This window comes from Loxodonta africana, chromosome 3, assembly GCF_030014295.1.
Source record: "Loxodonta africana isolate mLoxAfr1 chromosome 3, mLoxAfr1.hap2, whole genome shotgun sequence".
Classification (NCBI taxonomy): domain Eukaryota; kingdom Metazoa; phylum Chordata; class Mammalia; order Proboscidea; family Elephantidae; genus Loxodonta; species Loxodonta africana.
Genome location: NC_087344.1, coordinates 666632 through 688201, shown reverse-complemented (window position 1 = coordinate 688201; position 21570 = coordinate 666632). Strand labels below are relative to the sequence as shown.

Sequence of the window (21570 nt, the reverse complement as noted above, 5' to 3'; positions counted from 1 at the left end):
GCCTCCAGCCCCATCTCGTCTGTCCCCAGGGACCCGCCAAGTAGCCCAGCAGCTCTGGGCCTTCCCAGAGCAGCCACATCACCTGCGACGATGGTGGGACGGGGAGCCAGATGACTCGAAATGAAAACTGGCTCCTTTCTCAGGCCTGTTTCCAGCCACCTCCCCCTCCGAAGCTCCAGCCTTTAGCTAATCAGGTCTGGTTTTGAGTTTCACCTCCGGGAGCCATCTAACAAGCTCTACCAGCACCCAGGGAGGCTGTGGCCGGCTGGGTTCTGGGAGGCTGGGGAGGGGGTGGTGGGACCAGGACCCTTCCTTAAATCTTCCCCAGATGCTGTGTGACCTCAGGTCCCCTGGCCCCCTCTCTGGTCTCCTCAGCTGAGATATAAATACGTAAGACAGGACGATCCAGTTTGCCAGAAAGGGGCCTTCTTTACAACACCCCGCACCCCTTTATCTCCAGAGGGAGGGGGCAGGAGGTGCAGTGGGCTGACCTCTGGCCTCTGACCCTTCCTGATCCCCCAGGTTCTGTGGAGACGGGCTGAGACGTAGGCAACTCTTACAGAGAATGCCCTGTTTCTCCCTTTCAGACATGGACGAGATTGGGTCACAGGTAATTGTGTACGAGTCAACCGGTTGAGACAGGAATAGGAAGGGGGTTGTTTTTCTCTCTCCAAAGGCAGCCTCCGGGGCTGACCCAGCAGGACCAGCCCAGGCTAGACATGGCCAGAGCCGGGATAGGGGAGCTAGGAGGTGGGAAGCCCGAGTCAGGGCCTGCCTCATCTGGCCACGTTGACCTTGAGTCCGTCCTGTTCAGTGGCCAAGACCAGGGTATGGGTGACACCAGGACAATAGGTCGGACCCCGGGACATCGCTCCTGGCCAAAACCCTGTGATGCTGCTCTCTGATGCTTGATTTGGAGCCTGAGAACCTAGGGAATCCCCTTCACTATTTCCTGAGTCAGGGGTTGCAAACTGGTGGCCCAAGAGCCAAATCTGGCCCTTGGTCTTGTTTCTTTGGGGCCACAGTGTTGAAACCTATAAAGTGAAAGTGTTGCCAACCCTGGGAAAGATGTGGATTTTTGTTGAAGTCCTAGCCACCCTGAGTGAGAGGAAGAGGTCCCCAAACAAACTCCCTGCCTCCCCAGGATGCCCCCAGCTCAGGAGGCCAGCTCCCAGCAGGTATCATCTCCAAGTGTAGTCCCTCAGGCGATGGACGTGTTGCTCCCCAGGTAGAAGTGATGCACTGGGGAGGGACTGTCCAAGGGAGCGGAAGACATGGAGGGCAGGGCCAATGTGTGCTCCCCCAGGGAAGGAGGCCTGCAGCATCAAGGAACGCCTGGACTGAGGCTGGCATGAGCACTGTCTTGGAACATGTGAGCAAAGAGGGAGGGAGTGGGCTTTCCAGAAACAGTGCATGCAAAGGCCCTGGGACACTACCAGGCTTGGCCTCTTAAAGGGACAAATGCCACCAGGGTGGCATGGTGCAAGGCGGTGTGGAGGCATAAACCCTGGGGGCTTCAGTCACACAAGGATTTGGGACAGGCCTAGCCGTGCCCTACTCAGGTCACCTGCAGAATCTGTGAAACTGGGGACAGCTAGGGTACAGTGCTCAATGGCTCCAGGCCCCCAAGTATGAACCCGGTCAGCTCTAAACAAACACAGGGAGGTGCCCCCCTTGCACTGCTGACATGGGGACCAGATCCTTCTCTGGGGTGGGCTGTCCTGTGCATTTAGGGTGCTGAGCAGTGTCCTGGTTTCTACCCACATGATGCTAGTAGCAGCCTCCGCCTTCATCAAGTGTCCCCTAGGGCCAGAATTATCCAAGTCAGAACCCCTGGGTTAGGGGTTTCGTTGCCATTGACCCCCAAGGCTCTGCGTCTCATAATCACCTAACCTACTGAAGCCTTAGGATGCTGCTGTTGTCATCAAGTGCCACGGAGTTGACTTGATTCATAGCGATCCCACGTGATAGAGCAGAAGTGCCCCCTAGGGTTTTCTAGGCTGTAATCTTTATGGGAGCAGACTGCCAGGTCTTTCTACCTCGGAGGTGCTGGGTGGGTTCCAACTGCCAACCTTTCGGTTTGCAGCTGAGGACTCAACCATGTTACCTACCACCAGGGCTCCTTCCTAGGGCCCTGCACACGTTTCAGTCCACACACTGAGTGGGGAGGACAGAGGAGGGAAATCACAGGAGCTGGAGGGTCCCCCTGGTTTACACTGTCTGACCCACTGGGATTTTATTCTGGTGCGTGGTGTGAGCAAGGACCCAACCCAATGCTTTCCTAATTAGTGCAGGGTCTCCCTCTTGGCACTGCTGACACAGGGTGGGATCTTTGTCTGGGGTGGGGCTGTCCTGTGCACTGTAGGGTGTTGAGCAGCATCCCTGGCCTCCACCCACCCAATGCCATAGCACCCCCACCAAGTCATGACACCCACAAATGTCTCCAGACATTGCTCAGGGCCCCCTAGGGGCACAGTTCCCCAGGAGGGGGCTCGTGCTTTCAGCCTTGTGCTCTCTGCTGCTCAGAGCCAGACTCGGGGCACCGGGGACCAGCTCTCTGTCCACCCACCCTATGCCTGGGCTTCGGCGGGAGACGCCTCAAAAAACCACCATGGGAGCCACTGTTAAAAGTCAGAAGTGTTTTGTCTTGTTTTAATATCTCATCGACTTTACAGGGTTACAATTGTCTTAAATATTTCTGAAGTTTAAATACAATCTGCATAATAATGTTATTATAAAACGTAAACTTTCAGTGTTCTTTTAAATTTCAAAATCACACCTTTTTTTTTTTTTTTTGTCTTCTTGTCTTTTTTTTTTTTTTTCCTTTTAATACCTGAATGTTCTGCAAAAACTGATCCCGGGCCGCCCTGCTGCAGCCGGGCCGGAGGTAGAATGTGGTTTTTGTTGCCTTTTTTTTTTTTAAAGTTTTTTTTTTTTTTTTTAAGTTTTTCCTTTTACCTGAGTTCAGGCGTGGTCCCCACGCCAGCTAACAAACCCCAGAGCGACTGAAATTTTACACATCAAGAAGGAAAGACTGAATGTCATATTATTGCCGAGAAAAAAAAAAAAAGGAACGAAGTTGGCAAAAATGGTAAAAGCAAAAAAAGTGACTGTACAAACGCACCATGATCACACACGCAGAGCCCCACCGGCCCGACAGCTGAACAGCCAGACACTGCGGCCGGCTTAAGATTCTAGAAGCAGCCCTTCCACAAACACCCCCAGCTCAGGGGGAGCCTCCCTACACCACATGAGCACTCCCGGGACCTGAATCTGGTGGGGTCCTGGGTGCCATGCACACCTCTTCTGGGACAGGCTGCATACAAGCAGGGGGTCCCTGTGGCTGAGACGCTTGCTCCCATCCCCACCCTGGTTTGCATAATGGGGTGCTGAGCTGCCCCCTAGAAAGTTGCTTCTTCCTTAAACCCCCGTGATGGGCATCAGGTAGGAGATGGGAATGGCAGGGGGGCTTAGTGGGGACACGTAGGCACAGACAGGACACTTGGCCCAGAGCATCGAGAACATGGGGTCTCTAGGACCCCCTCACATTTCCACCACCGCGAGGGCTCCCCCAGTGCTGCTGTCCCTTTCCATCTACTCCTCCTGAGTCAGCCAAGGAGACAGGTCCCAAGTCCCACGCCCGCCCCACCCGCCCTACAATCATTGGAGCTGAACAGCAGGCCAAGTCCCGAGTTAGAATCCAGCCCACTTGGCGTCAGGGGGCCAATGGCTCACCCAGCCCCTTCGACACCCGGGCTCCCTGCACACTGGGACACACATGCTTACACCGACACCCACAGACACAGCCCAAGAGAGAGTCCCCGCCTGCAGCCCCACTATGCGCACAGATGGACACAGCCTATTTCAGAGCCCAGGTCCCGCCTGGGAGCAAGAAGGAGGCATCGAGGACAAGCCATCAGTACCTTCAGTGAGTTCTGGGTCAGAGAGGAAAGGCAGGGCCCGGGGATGTGGTTTTTGGCATCTAAAGTTAGACCTGAGGTAGACAGAAATGCAGACATCTCCCCCAGCTAGGGGCCTGGCCTCCATATGGGACAGGGGCTAAGACACCCAAGAAGGCAGCTGGCAAAGGCGGGGGCAGGACAGCAAGGAGATGGGGGTGAAGGCGTCAGCACCCGGGCTGGGAGGGACACAGACTGGACAGAGCCCAGATGGTTCTTCATGGGGCGAGATTGTATCCCCCTTTTGGGTACGGAATGACCTCCCTCCCTCAATGATTGTGCTTCTACGGTGCCTGCCCAAGGGGAAAGGGGAGGGGGAGAACCTACTGAGAGGAAACCCCCAGATGCCTGCTACCCTCTCCTGGAAGGATGGGGGCATAAGTGACCCTGAGACACACATAGAAAGGGGGGTTCCCTTCCCTAAGACACAGCACAGCCCATCACGAGTGAGCCCAGCCTCCAGGCTCTATATCCCCAGAGAACATCTCCAAGGCAACAAAATTGATGCCTGGGACCAGGAAACCGTGTAGGCCTCGCCTTACCACCCCTTAGGCCCACCCTGGCCTCGTTACGCTCGGCTCCCTGGGCCCAATTAGGGGCAGAGAGACCAGGCAGAGATTCCAGAATTGCCCTGGGATCAGCAGAGTTAATCCCCTCTCCAGAGAAATTAAAACCCAGTGCATGAAACGTGAGACCATGTAAGACGCGACAGTCCCCCCATGACCACGCAGGTCCCCGGGGATGACGACGGGCAGAGAGTTTGAGCAAGGGGTTTAGGGCAACACATTTCTGCCGCCAAAGGCCATCACCAGCATGTGGAATCAACCCCAGGCCCAACTGTGTCCCCCGACACCCACATTCTTCTAACCTGGGGAGCAGTTAGACACAGGAGTGGAGGTGGGGGCTGCAGCCTCCCTTCTTGGCCTTGGCCTCTGCAGCACTGTCACCACAGAGCTGAGGGAACGGGTGGCCCTGTGCACAAAGGACCAAGAGAAAACAAAAGGACAGAGAGAAGGAGATGAGAATGTCTGGAGGGGCACCCAGGATGCTGGGCCCCCAAACCTTCCACCTGAGCTGGGCCCGGCTTTGCCCCACCCCCAGTATTGATAGTCCCCGGAAGCAGCCCTTTCAGGCGAGATTCCGGGCGCTGCAAGGAGCCTCTCAGGCCACATTCATCCCTGAGACAGGAGCCTGGGGGTTGGGACAGCCCCTCTTCCCAATCACGAGCACCTTCTATTTTCTAGTTAAGACATCCAGGTTCCCGACACAAGAGGCCACACAGAGAGCAGAGCACGGCAGGAAGAAAAGCATCGAAGACACCCCTATGGACGCTGGCACGCACCCCCACCCCTGCCCGCTCCACAGCACCTGAGTTGGTCACCTTTGGTGGCTCCAGCCCCAGGGGTCCAGTGTCCTGGGCTGCCAGCTCCCCAATGCCTCCCAGGTAATGCACAAAGGAACCCCAATCACTCGGGGAAAAATAAAAGGTTATTACACTTGTTTTTTTTTTTCTGTTGTTGTTGTTTTTTTAAACTTTTTTTTTTCTTTTTTTGTTTTTTCAAGTCCAGTTTCCCTGAATGAACACATATATATAGATATATATCTCCTTTCACTAAGGTTTGGTCCCCCCCCCCAAGAATAAAATAGAATATTTACAAAACAAAATCCCGAAACCTCTTAAAAGCCCTATATAGTTTAAATGTTATTTCTTTGGAAAAAAAAAAAAAAAGTTTCCAAAAGCAACAAGAAAAAAATTCAGCTGATCTTGGCTCAGGGGTTTCATTCAACACAAGGAGCTGGACATGATGAGTGTATGATGACTAATAAAAAAAAAAAAAAAAAGACAAAAAAAATGAAAACACACAGTGCAGGGATGTATGAGGTAAACAGGGTTGGCCTTACATTGCAGCTGGTCCAAACCAGACACCAGAGTCACCAGTCCACCAGGGTTGCAGGAAAACCCCAGAAGTATTAGATTTGCCTCTTTTCTGATTTTCCTTGCTGTTCTCACAATTCATCTCTCTGAATGTCCAAAACCTGAGAAATTCAAGTGTTCCTTGGTTTTCCCCTGTTTTATTAAATTTTCTTTATATATATATGTATATATTTTTTTCTCTTTTTTTTTTTTTTGGCGTCAGCTGTGGCTCCTTTGTGGGTATCTTCCCTCCCCACCCGTATCTTCCGCCATCCTGGCCCCTGCTTGGCCCACCTTGACCCCCTGCCCAGTCTGGCAGGGTTTGGGGGGTGGTGGGTGGGGAGTGATGCGGTTAAGGCAACGAGTTATTTGAGGTAGAAGACGTGGGGGCTGTGGACAACCCTGCCGGCCCAGCCTGGCTGCCTGAGCTGCTGCTGGTCCCGCTGCTTCCTCCCCGACTCCCGCTGCCGCCTTTGTTGGGAGCTGAGGGTGGCGTGGGGGCTGGCGGCTGAGCAAACAGCACTCCTAAGGCAGGACAGGAGGATAAATGAGTCATGCAGACTTTGAGAGGATTCAACGACAGGTACGAGAGAGACCCCACATGGTGCTCCATCAGTCGTAAACTTCTTGAAGCATCTGCTCACCCACCTCACAGGCACACATGCACACACACGCGGCTGCTTGAGCAGAGACCCCTGATGTCCAGAGGCTCTCAGTGTTGTTTTGGGGGCCACAGGTCCCTTTGTACACAGCTAGCCCTTTCCCCTAGAGGTTGCAATGTGCACATACACGCAGTTTGCAGCCAGTTTCAAGGGTATGCTGGCCCCTGCAAAGAACTCCACTTAGCCTCTCTCTCCTTCGCTCTGTCCCCTGGGCCGGCACACAGCAACCAAGCTGTTCTGTGTTGGCAGTGCCACCTGGTGCCTACCTAAACAATTGGCCTGATGTTATATATTTTAGAAAGAAATTTGAAAAATCACTTGCAATAAGAGAAATACAATAACTAACATGTATTTGTGAGCACTATGTGCTGAGCACCGTGCTAAGCATACCAACGTGTTTTTGTTCTTAGCTGCCGTCGAGCCGATTCCAACTCACGGCAACCTCACGTGTGTCAGGGTAGAACTATGCTCTGTAGGGTTTTCAAGGCTGTGACCTTTCGGAAGCAGATCGCCAGGCCTGTCTTTGAGGCACCTCTGGGTGGGTTTTAACTGCCAACCTTTCAGCTCTTAGTCGACTGCATAACCATCTGTGCTACCCGGGACTCCACGCATACTAGGTAGGTTACTTTATTCAAGTCTTGTAGGGGACGACCCTTTGTCCTTGACTATTTATCCTGTAAAAATCCCCTGCTCACCCTTTCAACTCTCATGCCTGGGCTCAAGCAGGCCAGGCCCTGGGCCAACCCAGGGCTTCTTAGTAAACTTTGGGAGAGAAATGGCCAAGACAGGTGTGGGGTCCTGGGTGGTCCTACCTGTGTACATGATACCATTAATCTCGACTGACATGCTAATACTGTTGCTGCCGTTGGTGCTGGTCAAGTTCACAGCTGAGTCCTGGCGGCTCTCGGAGGCTGTGGGAAGAAGAAAAACCACTGTTTAGAATCCTACGTGCGCCTGCACAATGATCTGTTCCACGTCCGTCTCCTCACTAGGCTGTCAGCTCCACCGATGTGTGGACCATACGTCTGTCACGTTCACTCTCTGTCCACAGTGCACGCAGAAGTAGGTGCTCATAAATATTTATAATGTATTTGTCTACAATTTGCTTTTTTCCATAAGTCTCAGAGATGTAGCACCCCCAATCATCTCCTTCTTTTTAACAACTGCAAAGTGATCTAAACTTGACTTATTCACTCCCTTGCTGATGGCACACAAGTTGCTTCCAGGTTTCACTCTTATAAACAACACTGCAGTGAACATTCTTATATATGTGTATTTACTTGTACACCTGTGTTAGCGTACTCTGCTGTAGCTATCAAATACCTGGGTCACAGGGAGTGCACATTTTCTATTGTAAAGCAAATTGCCCAAATCACCACCTATTTATTTACATTCCCACCAGCAGGACCGAGGGGGCCCATCTCCTCATGCTTGGGCCACCACCTGATATTATCAAACTCTAATGGATATAAATGGTTATCTCCTTGTTCTTAGTGACTAGATGGAATCGCACAGCTTTCTGTGTGAATCTCCTAGTCATAGTTGCCCACTTCTCTATTGGTTTGTTGGCCTTTTTTTTTCTTATTGATTTGTAGGCACTCTTTACATATGTTGGCTACAAGGTCTTTATCTGTCACACACGCAGGAAACACGGAGGGTCTCGGCGCTGGATCCGTACCTCGGCTGTTGATCCGTATGCTCATAGGCAGCTGGGCTGTCATGGCCAGGAAGTTCTGCTGCAGGGCTCGCTGCATAAGCCGTTGTTGCTCATCAGCTACCAGTGCCATCTTCTTCTCAGGAGGCTCCCCGGACTCCAGCTTCTCCCGAAGCTGCTCCAGGGCGGCTGCCTGTGCTGCCACGGCTGCCTGGGCTGCCGCCGCTTGCACCGCTGCTGCCTGGGCTGCCACCACGGGGTGGCCCGCCAGAGAGACGGGCAGGCGTCCGGGGACTGTGATGGGAATGGCAGAGTCCTCCTCTAGGGAGGAGAGAAGAGGACTTGGTGGCCAGAAGGGGCCTGAGGGGGCCTGGCCCTGCCTTCCACCCAAGGCAGGAACATGCACCCTCTTGAATACTTGCGCTGATGGGGTGCTCGCTCCCTCTTTAGGGGAGAGGATAGGTTTGTGAATAAACACGAGTGCTAAGGAAATCACATCAGATCCTCGGTCGGGCAGACCCCAGGGAGACACCATTCCACGTGGCAGATGAAATATGGGAGCTCAAAGAGGCAAAACAACTGGCCCCACGCACCGCCACCTGTGCTGTTGGTAGCTCCGCGTTAGGAAGGGTTCAGAGGTTCAATGGAAGAGAAGACTGTGACTGACTGGGAATGCCTGCCACGAGCTGAGCCGGGGAACTCACCATCGGGCATCTACAAACCTCGGCTTGTTGCATGCTGGCCGCTTTACATTCTGAACCCTCCCCAACAAATCAACAATGAAGGAGTAGTTTTCCTCATTTTACCCGTAAGGAAAGCTGGGCTCAGAAAGGGGGCAGTGGCTTGCTCAGGGACACCCAGCAATAGCTTCAGGGATGGCTAAAGGCTCAGTTTGATAGACCCTCGGTGGCTGCTGGGGGAGCGTGTGCCAAGGAGCAGTCTGACGCGCAAAGGGAAGGTGTATAGTGACTGGCCAACAATGTCTGGGCACAATAATTAATTAGTGTTGCCTGCCACGAGATTAGGAAAGAGTGCCAAAAACAAACCAAACCAAACTCGTTGCCGCTGAGTCGATTCCAAGTCACAGCAGCCCCATAGGACAGAGTAGAACTGCCCCATAGGGTTTCTAAGAAGCAGCTGTTGGATTTGAACTGCCGACCTTTTAGTTAGCAGCCCAAGCTCTTAACCACTGTGCCACCAGGGATCCAGGGAAGAGTACAGTACTCAATGTCTGCCTCAACGTGGCACTGGGAAACGGTGATGAATTAGTAATGTCTGCCATAGGCACAGGCTGGGAGAACATTGATTCATGTCTACCATGGGCACAGGATGGGAAAACTGTGCCTGATATTTAATGCCTGCCTTGGTACAGAACTGGGGAGCAAACAAGCAAAAACAACTATGGATTAGTGATGTCTGCCAAGAGCACAGGATTGATTGATTAGGAGTGTCTGCCATGGGGGGACAGTGATTATTACCAACCACAGTGGGCACAGGATTGGGAAATGTGATGGATCAGTGATGTCTTCCCTGGTCACAGTATTGGGGGATTGAAAGCCCTTTTCCATGCCAACTTGGGGTTTATCATCCTGGTTACCCAGAGAGGGAAAGAAGCACCCCCAACGTCATAGAGCTGGTCCGGGACCAGATCCCAGGCTCCCTCAGCCCCTCACCTTTCTTGATCTTAGGGGCTGGGGTGATGGAGCTGCCATTGGTGCTGGCGGTCAGGCCCAGGGAGGGCACGGGCAGCTTGGGCGAGGACAGCATGCTGTGGGCCCCGCCTGGTGAGTAGGTGAAGAGGGAGCCCCCGAAGCTCTGGCGCCGGCCCTCCCGCCGGTTGCTGTCGATGGCTGCCTGGAGCTCATTGGGGTTGCTGAGGCCCCGTTTCTCACACTCATAGGGGTACAGGTACTTCATGTACCTGCGGGCAGGGGGCAAGGGGACAGGATGGCACTTGGGATGCCTCCTGTGGCTCCTCGTTGCCCTTAGCGCAAAATAAAATCCCACCTTCCCTGCCTCCCTATCACACCATCACCCGCCTGCGGCTTGCCCGGCTTTTTCCCATGACTTGCTGTTGTTCGCTGCCCTCGAGTCAGCCCCCGACTCACGGTGACCCCATGTACAACAGTATGAAATGCTGCCCTGGTCTGTACCACCCCCCGGGACCGGCTATGGATAGGGCTGTTGTGGCCCATAGGGTTTTCACCGGCTTGTTTTCAGAAGTAGATCGCCAGGCCGTTCTTCCACGTATATCTCAGCCTGGAAGTTCTGCTGAAGCCTGTTCAGCATCCTAGCAACATGCACACCTCCAGGGACAGACGGGATGGCTGTGCTTGAGGTGCACTGGCCAGGAGTCAAACCCGGTTCTCCCGCATGGAAAGAGAAACGTCTACCACTGATCCACCACCGCCTCTTCCCAAACCGCTGCTGTTAGGTGTCATCGAGCCGACACAGGCTCACAGCAGCCATAAAGGACAGACTAGAACTGTCCCACAGGGTTTTCCAGGCTGCAATCTTTACAGGAGCAGAACCGCTGGGTGGGTTCGAACTGCCAACCTTTTGGTTAGCAGCCGAATGCTTAACCATTTTCTCCTAATCCTTCAAATCTCAATGCGTTAAAAATAAAAAGCTCAGTGTGCACGACCTCGGACACAGCTGGATGAGCCCTGAACTTCCACAGTCAAAATTCAGACTCATCCCGAGACAGTGTCCTCTGTGGTCCAGCCATCGTCCCTCATTCCATCCTCCCAGCCTCCTTGATCTTTCTGCCTCAGGCCCTTTGCACCCGTTGTTCCCTCTGCTCAGAACACCTCCCCCTCCCCCAGATCTCGACACGGCCACCCATTGCCACCCAGGCTTCGGTCCTGAGACCCTCATCGCTCCCCTCACTCTCTCCCCACTCATATCTGTTCCTGCTTGCTGGCTGCGCCGCCCGGAGCCCTACGGGCACTCACTGGGTGCGAAGGGTGAAGGCGGCACTGGTAATGGAGGTGGGCAGGTTGAGACCCTTGGTGATCTCACGCCACAGCTTCTTGTTGATGACCTCCACGAGGCCGCCCTTCTCCGTCACCAGCACATACAGCATGAAGAGGTCCAGCACCTGCTTGGCCATGATTGGGATGCGGTTCACAGGTGTCCCTGGGGGGGAGGGCGAGGGCGGGTGAGGCCAGGGCCCAACACAGCAAGTGCCAACTCTGGGTAACAAACTGACTGGGCCAGATCACTCTCTGGGGTGGGGCCGTCTTGTGCACTGTAGGGTGTTGAGCAGCATCCCTGGCCTCCACCCAGTCGGTGCAAGTGGCAGCCCCCTGAGTTGTGACAACCACAGACGTCCCTAGACATAGCCGGGTGTCCCCTGGGAATACAGAGTCATCTCAGGTAAGAACTGCTGCTCAAGGGAACACTGAGGAGGTAGCTCTGCCGCTGTCTGGCTAGGACCTCACCCCTCTGCCTCGGTTTCCCAGATGAGATTTGGGTCTCTGACAGTGCCAGTCTCATGGGGTGGAGGCGGCAGTGAAAAGGGGCAAGATGCCATGGGATGGCCTGAGGACATGCAGGAGGAACCCAGGCCTGTGTTGTCCCTCTGTACTCCCTCCCTGCCCCTCCCCCATCACCAACCACAACAGCTGCCAGAGTAGCTCCCAGAAGCCGACCTACCAGACCCTGGGTACCTAGCAACCTCCTGGGGAGGGCTGGCTACCCCACTCTGCAGCCTAGGGAATGGAGGAGGGTGGGTGGGCCCAGAGAGGGAGGGTGGTGGGCTAGCCCAGGGAGGGAAGGGAAGGTGGGCGGTGGGCTAGCACAGTGAGGGAAGGGAAGGCGGGTGGTGGGCTAGCCCAGGGAGGGAAGGGAAGGCGGGTGGTGGGCTAGCCCAGGGAGGGAAGGGAAGGCGGGTGGTGGGCTAGCCCAGGGAGGGAAATGAAGGAGGGTGGTGGGCTAGCCCAGGGAGGGAAGGGAAAAAGGGTGGTGGGCTAGCCCAGGGAGGGAAGCGAAGGAGGGTGGTGGGCTAGCTCAGGGAGGGAAGGGAATAAGGGTGGTGCTAGCCTAGGGAGAGAAGGGAAGGTAGGTGGTGGGCTAGCCCAGGGAGAGAAGGTGGTAGGCTGGCCTGGGGAAGGAAGACGGGTTAGCTTGGGGAGGGAGGGTGGTAGGCTAGCTCAAACTCTCAGGCTCCAGCCCCACTCTGTGGCCCTAGGTCCAGGCCCTGCCCTTTACCCTCACCTCTCAACAGCACTCCAGCTCCCCACCTGCTCACCATTCCCTGGCGCCCCCTGACCTGCAGCCTGTGCCCCTTGTCCCTGTCCTTCCTCAGAGACCCTGTGGCCTCAGCTCCAAGTCTCCTGTCTGGCAGCTTCTGGGTTATATGACCCATTTATTGCCTGTGGTCCCCACTCCTCCTGCTTACACAGGGCCCAATGCCCAGCAGTCCCATGAGGGGGACAACTGTTGGCCCCCAGGGATGGGGAAACCAAGGCTCCCTGAAGTGACCTGCTGGAGGAGGGGTCCAGCTGGAGTAGGGGGCCGGCTTACCTGCCCACAGGCTCCAGTAAGGCCTGGGTCCCACCTCCTTCTCATTTGTTGCCTGAGCCAGGAGGGAGGGGCCCTCTGCCCCCTGGGACACAGCTTCCTGGGCCTCCCAAAGCCAGACGTTATAGAACCACCTCCCACCACCCTTGGGATCCTAAGCAAGTGGCCCCAGCCCAGTCACTTCTGGGCCCTTCCTGGGCTGCAAAACCTCCAACAAATCCAGGACGACCTGGGGGTGGAGGAAGATGGACCTTGGTCCCCCCAAGTCTCAGTCCACGCACAGCAACAAGCCCACTGCGCCCCATGCAGGACGCTGGTCTCAGCCTCTGTGGGGCAAGAGTAGCAGGAATTGCACTAAGGGGTCCTCCCTCCAAGGCTGCTGGGTGTCCCGCCTGTGGGGCGGAGGACGGATGTTTATAGAAGGGACCTCAGAAAAGCACTGATGGAGGGCCTGGGCAGAGATAAGGAAGGGTGCGGCTGTGGTCAAGGAAACAAGGGGAGGGATGCCGGCACGACCCCTGCCCTTATTTCCAGCCCCCAGAGAATTGAGAGAAATTTAGTGACGTGGGGGGGAAATTACTTTTCCTCTGTTGGCAATAAAGAAGGGGCTTTTGGGACACAAAACATGGTGTCTAGGGTGAAGAGGGGGCTCTTACAGACTCTCAGCTCCAAAGTATCCCAATTACAGGGGGGGTGGTCCAAGATGACAGGAGAGAAGGAGCTTTGGAGCTGGGGTTTTGAGGGATGCATAGGAGTTTGTTGGGTCCTGCCCTCCAGGACTACCAGCTTGGTGAGGGAGCCAGGGATGAATGGATACAGACCCACAAAGCCCTGAGTGGTTGGGGGCTGGACTGAAGCGTCCAGGGCCCCCCTTTGCTTTGCCCCTACTCCACGGAAGCTCCTCACACTTCATAAGTCCCCTCAGAATACCAGGTACTGTGCTGGGCACTGGGAACCCAGTGTGGACAAAATGGGTTAGCTCTGGCTCTGGGTAGGGGCTCTGGCTCTGGGTAGGGGCTCCAGCAGGTGGCCAGGATGATAAAGAGTGGAGGAGGGGGGGTCTCTCAGGCCACATGAGGGGCAGCAGGGCCCAGGCCAGGGCTGGGCTTGGCCGATAACACCAAAGAGGCCCCACTTTAGGCCATCTGGATTCCTCCACCTCCGGCAAGGGAGGGGTTAACCCCAGGCGGCTGGGCAGTGGGGGCCGGGTGGCCCCCCCTTTCATGTCCTTCCCTCCCATCGGCCTGGCTGGGCTGTGTTTACAGAAGCTTCTGGTCAGAGGGAGGGGCCGGCAGAGGCCCTGGACAAAGCGAAGTCTGGGCCCCCTGACCGCCCTGTGGGCCCTGAGGCCCCCGGCTGGGCCCTGGCCCCGCCCCTTCCTGCCTTAGGGGCTCAGGAGGCCCCCTCCTCTGGTAGGCCTCAGTTTCCCTCTCTGAAAATCCAGGACAATCATGACACCCTCTTTGGGGAGTCATCCAGAGGATGGAAGGGTGAATTCCCCCAGCGGTGGGTGCTCCTAGGCCCCTGGCTGCCCTGGCCCCGCCCTGCCCACTTCTCTGCCCCCCACCCCGCGCTCTGGCCTCACCCCGCCCACTTCCCCAACACCCCGGTGCCTCACCTCGTTTCTGCATGAAGCTGAACAAGTCGTCCAGGAACTCCTTCCTCTTAGGGTCCCCGTCGAGCTCGTACAGCTGAGGGTAGAGGGTACGGTTAGTGCTGCCATCTCAGCACGGGTGCCGCGTTCCCCCGCACAGAACAGGCCCCGTCTGGAGCATTCTCCCCATTGCTCAGATGTAACACTGAGGCCTGAGGCGAGGGGGCTGCCGGCAGCAATGGGAACTGGGAGTCCTGGCCCCCAAGCCCCAACCCAGAGCCTCCACCGGAGTCCATTGTCTCCTGAGGCCTCCCAGAGGTGACTCTGAATCTGACCCACTTTCCAGGCAGGGACCCTGAGGCCCAGCATCCTGGAGCCTCGGTGACAAAGTCCCACATGCTGGGGGGGGGGCCTTGGAACAGCAGAGATTTATTCTCTCTCAGTTCTGAAGGCCAGAAATCTGAGATCAAGGTGTGGGCAGGGCCGTGCTCCCTCCAGAGGCTCTAAGGGAGTATCCTTCCTTGTCTCTTCCAGCTTCTAGGGCTCCAGGTACCCCTGGGCTTGTGGCCGCATTACTTCCCTCTCTGCCTCTGTCCTCACACGGCCGTGTACCCTGTGTCTGCCTCCTAATTTCCCTCTTCTCATAAGGACACGGGTCACTGGAGTGGGGCCCACCCTCATCCAGCATGACCTCAAGGGGACGGGTCACATCTGCAAAGACTTCCAAACAAAGTCACGTTCACAGGTACTGGGTTAGGGCTTCAGCGTGTCTTTTGCGGGGGACACAACTCAACCCACAACAGCACCTGCCCGAGGTCACACAGCAATCGCCATCATGACACGTACAAGTGTATCAGCTCTTGGGAGACCAGCATGTGACCTCCCAGTGACTTGTTTCCCCAACGGTAAATTCAGTCAATGATAGCCTCTGCTCTCCCAGGCTCTGATCAGGGAGAAATGAGACAAGACCGTGGGACAGCGCCTCAGTGCGGGGCGCTGATGGGCAGGGATATCCCTCAGCTCTGCTGACCATCAGCTCACAGGTGCTGGCGGGTAGGCAGGCAGGCAGGGGCGTGTGGGGGAAGCCGGCAGAGATAATTAGAGAGCGGAGTTCAGGCAGGGGGCTATCAGGGAGTCACCTAGGAGGAGAAGCTACAAATACCAGGCTTCAAATTAAGCTCTGGGGAATGTGGCTACCCAGACTCAGGGAATCAGGACTGTGGGGGCCTTGAAACCACCAATTAGGCCTTGGCTGGGACAAACCCTCATTAGGGCCCAGGAACCTGGTCACCACCCTAGGGATGCTGGGCCTTGGTGAGACAGGGTCAGGGGCCTGGCCACCTCTAGTCACCTGCCCCTCTCTGGGCCTTGGCTTCCCCATCTGGGTAATGGGGACAACATGGGACCTCCCAGAAACGGTCTGGAGAACCAGGAGCCCAAACCGGGCCCTGGGTGGTCGAGGCTGAGCAGAGGGCCAGCTGCCGAGCCTTTGTCTCCGCCCCTCCCAGCCAGCCAGCCAGCGCCAGACTGGCTGGCCCGCATTCCTGTGATGATTTATGGTGGCCAGGGAGGCCTGTGCCTCCCCCAGCCCTCAGCTGCCCGAGGGCCGTGGGGCTTGCAGGTGGACGTGCTGGCGGCTGGACTGTCCTGAGGGCGTGCACATATCCATCCATCCGTCCACCTGTCCATCCCCTGCCCCCTTCCCAGCTCTCCCTGCCCACAGAGCTGAACTCCGTTAGACAGGACCCCCACGGCCCACGCTGACCCTCTCCGGGGGACGCACACTCTTTCCCCTCCCGGCATTTTTCACCATCTCAGTCGAGAAGGAGCGCACATGTTTGCCTGGTTTCTTGTCCATCAGCCCCACTGGAACGTCAGGGATTTCTGCCTGGCTTGTTCTGTGTTTTTTGGTTTTGGTTTTTGTTCTGTGTTTGGAAGCCAGCGAGCACACAACAGTGGCTTAGCAAACACATGCTGAGGGAGCCTGGGCAGTTTGCAGGAACCGGCAGGGAAGAGCGTTAAAGCAGAGATCACGGCCGGAATGTCCGAGAGGGCAGCCACCTGGGTTGGGGAGGAATCCATCCTGGGGCTGCGGCGGGTGGGATGGTGGCCCCCATGTCCACAGCCCCCCGGAACCTCAGGGCAGCCCTTATTTGGAAACAGGGTCTTTGCAGATGTCTTGAGGTGGTATCGTCCTGGATTGAGGATGGGCCCTGAGTCCAATGACAGGTGTCCTTAAAAAAAGGACAGACAGACACGCAGGGAAGATGCCATGTGAGGACGGGCCACCAGAAGCTGGAAGGGACAAGGAAGGACCCACCCCTAGAGCCTCTGGAGAAAGCGTGGCCCTGCCGACACTTTGGTTTCGGACTTCTGGCCTCCAGAACCGTGAGACCATAAACGTGTTGTTCGAAGCCCCCCAGTATCACGACGGCCTCAGGCCACTCACAGAGGGACTAAGGAGCCTCAAGCCCCTTCCACAGGAGGGACAAAACCTTTTCCCCTGAATTTCCACCCCAGGTGGAGAGGGGGTTCCTCCCTGCCTGAACCCCTTTCCTGGGCCCAGCCTCCATAAGGGACCTCACCACTCCTCCTGCCTCAGTTTCCCCATCTGTCTGACGAAGATCATCCTGGGCAGTTGGAACTGTCATGATCCACACTTTCCAGGTGGGGAAACTGAGGCTTAGGGTGGTGAACAGCTGCTATGTGTGTGTGTGGTTGTGTGGCAAAATCGGGCCAGCTGAGCCAGGGGCCGCAAACCTCCCCCCAGGCCAAATGGTGGGCAGACAGGCAGTGGCAAAGAGTGGTCAGACCCCTGTGGGGCTGGAGTATTGATGCAAGGCCATAAAGGGGGGACTGCAGGGCCCCCCAGCTGCCAGTGGAGGGGGTGGCGTTAATGGCCATCGCTTCGGGCATCTGACAACAAAGACGGGCAGTAAAGGCTGCTGGCTTTATGGGGCTTGGCCCCCAGTTCCGCTCCCCTGCAGGGTGGGTCGAGTCCTGGCCAGCCAGCTGGGGCTGCCCACCAGGCCCCAAGATTGAGGGAACTGACGACGGTGTCTAGGCCCACCATGGTGGTATCCAGGCCCCCCCTTGTAGCCCAGAGCTCAGAACTGGCAGGAAACTTGCCCAAGGTTGCACCTCCAGGCCACAAAGATCCCATGCCAAGCCCATGCCTTGGTTCCCACCTGGGTTCTCTGGGCCCCACTCCCAAGGTGGACCAGAAGGTACTGAACTTGGCCTCAGAGGCTGCCCGCCACCCCAGCCACAAACCAGGGCTGGAAATTGGGTAAAACCTCCGGAAATCCCTTCCCTTGGGTTGAGGGTGGAGATAAGCCATCCGGCCCTCCCTTCTCCCCCCAGCCTGATTTCCTGGGCTGGGGGGAAGTGCTGGGTCCTAGGGGAGAAGGGGTGTTGCGGGGGGGAACATCCCGGCCCTCTGCTCCTGACTGCTCCAGTGATAAATCCACCCTCAACGCCCACCTGGAGGTCCCACAACTCCATTCCCCTCCCACCCCCCGCCCCCAGTCCTTGCTGTTTCTCACACTGGCCCGGCCTTTGCCCTGGGTGTTCCACTTGCCTGTAAAGAACTTCCCAGCTTTCCCCCCAGCTCTCCACACTGCAGGCCTCCGAGGGGCCTCCCCACCTCCCTGGGGACCCCCCATGTTCTCCTGTATTGCGGCCTCTGTCCTCCATCTTCAGCTGGCACTTCTGATCCCCCTGCAACACTTCGCCTGATCGTGGGTGATTTTCTTGCTCGACGCCACCCTTTTCCTCCCTGGCCCTGGATGCTGTCTGAGCCGTGGTGGAGTTTACACCCGTCTCAGTTTTTGTACTTCTGTCCCACTGGAAGGCCAGGGCTTTCTGTTGGGTTTGTTCTCGTTGTCTAGAAGCTGGCGAGCACACCAGAAACCAGAAAGCCAAACCCACTGCTGTCAGGGTCAATTTTGACTCATAGCGACCCTACAGGACAGAGTAGAACAGCCCCATAGGGTTTCTAAGGCAGTAATCTTTACATACACGGACTGCCACATCTTTCTCCTGAGGAGCCGCTGGTGGGTTTGAACCGCTGACCTTCTGGTTGGCAGCTGAGCGCTTTAACCACTGCACCACCAGGGCTCCTCAGCAAGTGCACAGTAGCTGCTTAATAAATGCTCCTTGAATGGACATGGGGACGTGGGGACGGGGACACTTGCCCCCACCATCCTGGTCTAAATCTGAGGTATGTCCATTTGTCGGGGGCCTGAAGTCCAGCCCAGGGCAGAGGCAGCCAGCAGGTGCTCTATCTGTGCACATCTCCCTTCTCTGGTTTCTACCTGACAAGTCGGGGAGGGGGGTGGCTGTATCCTCACCCCCTGCCTGCCCACTCCGTGAATCGCCAAGGTTAGGCTGAGTAAGTGTCAACCTCTGCCTCCCAGTCAAGTCCTTGATCAGGTTCTCAGGGGACTGGTAAAGGTGAGGGGCGTGGGAGTCTCCCCATTCCGGGCCTCAGTCTCTGTGCGGGTTCCACACACAGGGAGTCGGAATGTCCCTCAACCGAGGTGCTGAGGCCGGAAAGCCACAGTCACCCCACTGATGGCTGCCCCCCTGGTCCTGTCCCTGCCTCTCCACTCTCCCCAGGCCCTCCCTCCCCTCCTTGCCAGCCCCTTCCCCACTCAACAGCCAGGAGGGCTTTTCCCAGCAGCCTGAACGTGGCTCTCCCAGTTTAAAGCCTCCCATGGCTTCCCGCCACCCTCCAGCGAGAGCCCTCACTTCTCCCCCGGCCCCTCCCCTCCTATCCTCCTCTCCTTCACACCCCTCCCTCTGGCCCAGCCACTCGGGGCCCTCAGTCCTTTCGGCTGCTTCCTGAACAAACTATGAATTCCCACCTCAAGCCCTTTGCACTGGCCGTTCCCTCTGTCTGGAATGCTGTTCTCTGAATGGCTCCCTCCCTCCCTCCCAGCCCCCTCTCACTCTCTGGCTCCTTCTTCCTGCCTTGGTTTCCTTCTCAGCCCTCTGCCCAGCTCCTGCTACATGTGGGTTTGGTCAGTGAGCAAGGCAAGGGGCAAACTGTAGGTGCTCAATAAGCATTTGCTGGATACGAAATGAGGTGGTACGGCCCCTGACACTCCTCCTTGCTCTAGGACAGAGCTGGGCCCCCAGGGACAAGGGGCAGGCGGGGGAGGAGGATCTGGGAGGCTAGGCAGCTGGGTGGGGAGGAAGCAGATAGAGCGGGAAGGTGCTCAGGTGGGGGCCACAGGCTGCAGGGGGGTGGGGGGAAGAATGAGAGGGCCCTCCCAGCCTCCTCCTCAAATGGGCAAACAGGAAATTCTTGTTTGTGGCGAAACGGTGAGCTTTTTCACCACCACAAGGAGAGAAATGCTCACTGAGGTCAGTGGGGTTACATAGCTGACCATGCTGAGATAACCCTGAGAGCTCCAGAGAGTGGAGGGGCCCCCCCAGCCACCCCCCAGGGCACAGGAAGGGGCAGGAGAGCCTTCCAGTACCAGGAGCTCAGCCCCACCACAGGACTCCTCTCCTGCATACCACCTCCCAGGGCAACCTGTCACCCATGGGAGGTGCAGGCCAGATGGAGGAGGACACCCAGCTGAGAGGGAGAACACAACCAGAGAAGGCAGATGCAGCCAGAGAAAGGGGGACATAGGTGGAGAAAGGAGGGACACAGAGAAATGGGGGACAGATAGAGAAACGGAGGACACAGCCAAAGAAAGGGGGACATAGGCAGAGAAAGGGGGGACACACCCAAAGAGGGGGCACAGCCAGATAAAGGGGGGACACAGATGGAGAAAGGGGGGACACTGACGGAGAAAGGCGACATAGTTGGAGAAGGGGGGGCACTGCCAGAGAAAGGCGGGATCCAGCCAGAGGAGCAGGGAACCCAGTTGAGAGGGGACCCAGCCGGAGGAGGGGAGGACACAGCTGAGGGGGGGAACCCAGCCACAGAATGGGGTGATCCAGCAGAGGAAGGGGGACCCAGCTGGAGGAGACAGGACACAATTGATGGGGGAACACAGCTGGAAAAGGGGGAACCCAGCTGCAGAAGGGGTGACCCAGATGAAGAGGAGGACGACCCAGATAGAGGAGGGTGTGCCGGCGGCTGTCAGGGCCCAGCACACTGGAGGACCCCTCCCCAGTCTCGGTCCAGCTGGACCCAGTGTGGGGCCGAAGGTCACAGTGCCTGCAATCCCCCACAGGCCACCCCCCCCGGCAATCATGCCAGGTTCCCATTACACCATGGGAGCCTGGGGCAGGGTCTGCCCAAGGCCAAGGGGCCCAGGCTATAAAGTAACTACCCACAGGGCCCCTGGGAGAACCTTTGCCCCCACAACGACTGTCTGCTCAGCCCCCTCCCGGGGACAAAGTCCACGAGGCCCCACTTGGGGACAGGCCGCTGGGCTGGCAGGGGGACCCCAGAGTGAGAATGTTGGGAGGAGGCGAACCCAGCCTTGTCCTTCGTAACACGGACAGGGACGTTCATTTCCTTCATCATCACAGGAATGGGGAAAAACCAAGAAACAACCTAAGCGTCCAGCATTCAGGGACCAGCTGGACCTGAGCTATAGAGACTATGAACGATTGCAGAGAACGTTGCCACGGCAGAAAGGCCCGGAGGATGGAAACAAAAGGGTATATTTTTGCACTGTGCAACATGGCTAATGGAAAACCCAAAAAAACGTGTTTTCTCTAAGCCAGATATAGGTTTGCAAATACTCAGAGAGGGCGGGATCGGTCTTACTCAGCAGCTGCCACCTTCTGGCCAACCGCCCAAGCCACCGTGTGCCGCATGCCCAGCGGGCCAGCTCTCAGCAGCTCCTGGGTCAGAGAGGAAAAGGGGGAGACCACCCAAGGGAGCCCGAGAACCATGGGGGGAATCTGAGCCCGCTCGGAGGACCCTCTAATGAACAACAACAAAAAAATGAATAAATAAATGAACAATTGAATGAATAAATGAGTGATCAAGCAGGGCTGGGCAGGTTCCAACAAATTTAGCTTTAAAATCTCACCTACTCTTTAAATATCTTTAAAAAAAAATGTACTGAGGTAAAATTCACAGAACGTAAAAGAACCGCTTAGAATTGTACGATTGCGTGGCATTTAACACATTCATGTTATGCCGCCACCACCTCTGTCTGGTTCCAGAACCTTCTCCCCACCCCGAAAGGAAAGCCGGAGCCCACTAGCAGCCACCCCTCATTCACCGTCCCGCAGCCCCTGGCAGCCATTCATCCGTCTCTATGGACCTGCTTGTTCTGGACTCACAG

At 56.5% G+C, this 21570-nt stretch overlaps 1 protein-coding gene across 2 annotated transcripts in view; it reads right to left on the bottom strand.

Annotated features, from left to right (window-relative positions):
* Nucleotides 1-2898: 2898 nt before the first annotated feature.
* The window catches only part of ARID3A (AT-rich interaction domain 3A), a 40795-nt gene continuing 22123 nt past the window's right edge, over nt 2899-21570 (bottom strand). Inside the window, exons 3-8 of one of the 2 annotated variants that reach the window (XM_064280049.1) lie at nt 14333-14405; nt 11145-11328; nt 9864-10111; nt 8215-8511; nt 7349-7447; nt 2899-6399 (exon numbers count right to left, since the gene is read on the bottom strand). In XM_064280049.1, coding sequence (XP_064136119.1) covers nt 6227-6399; nt 7349-7447; nt 8215-8511; nt 9864-10111; nt 11145-11328; nt 14333-14405 — 1074 coding nt within the window. In that variant the 3' untranslated portion in view covers nt 2899-6226. The remainder of the gene's footprint in view (nt 6400-7348; nt 7448-8214; nt 8512-9863; nt 10112-11144; nt 11329-14332; nt 14406-21570) is intronic. The other variant, XM_064280050.1, reaches the window with a different exon arrangement.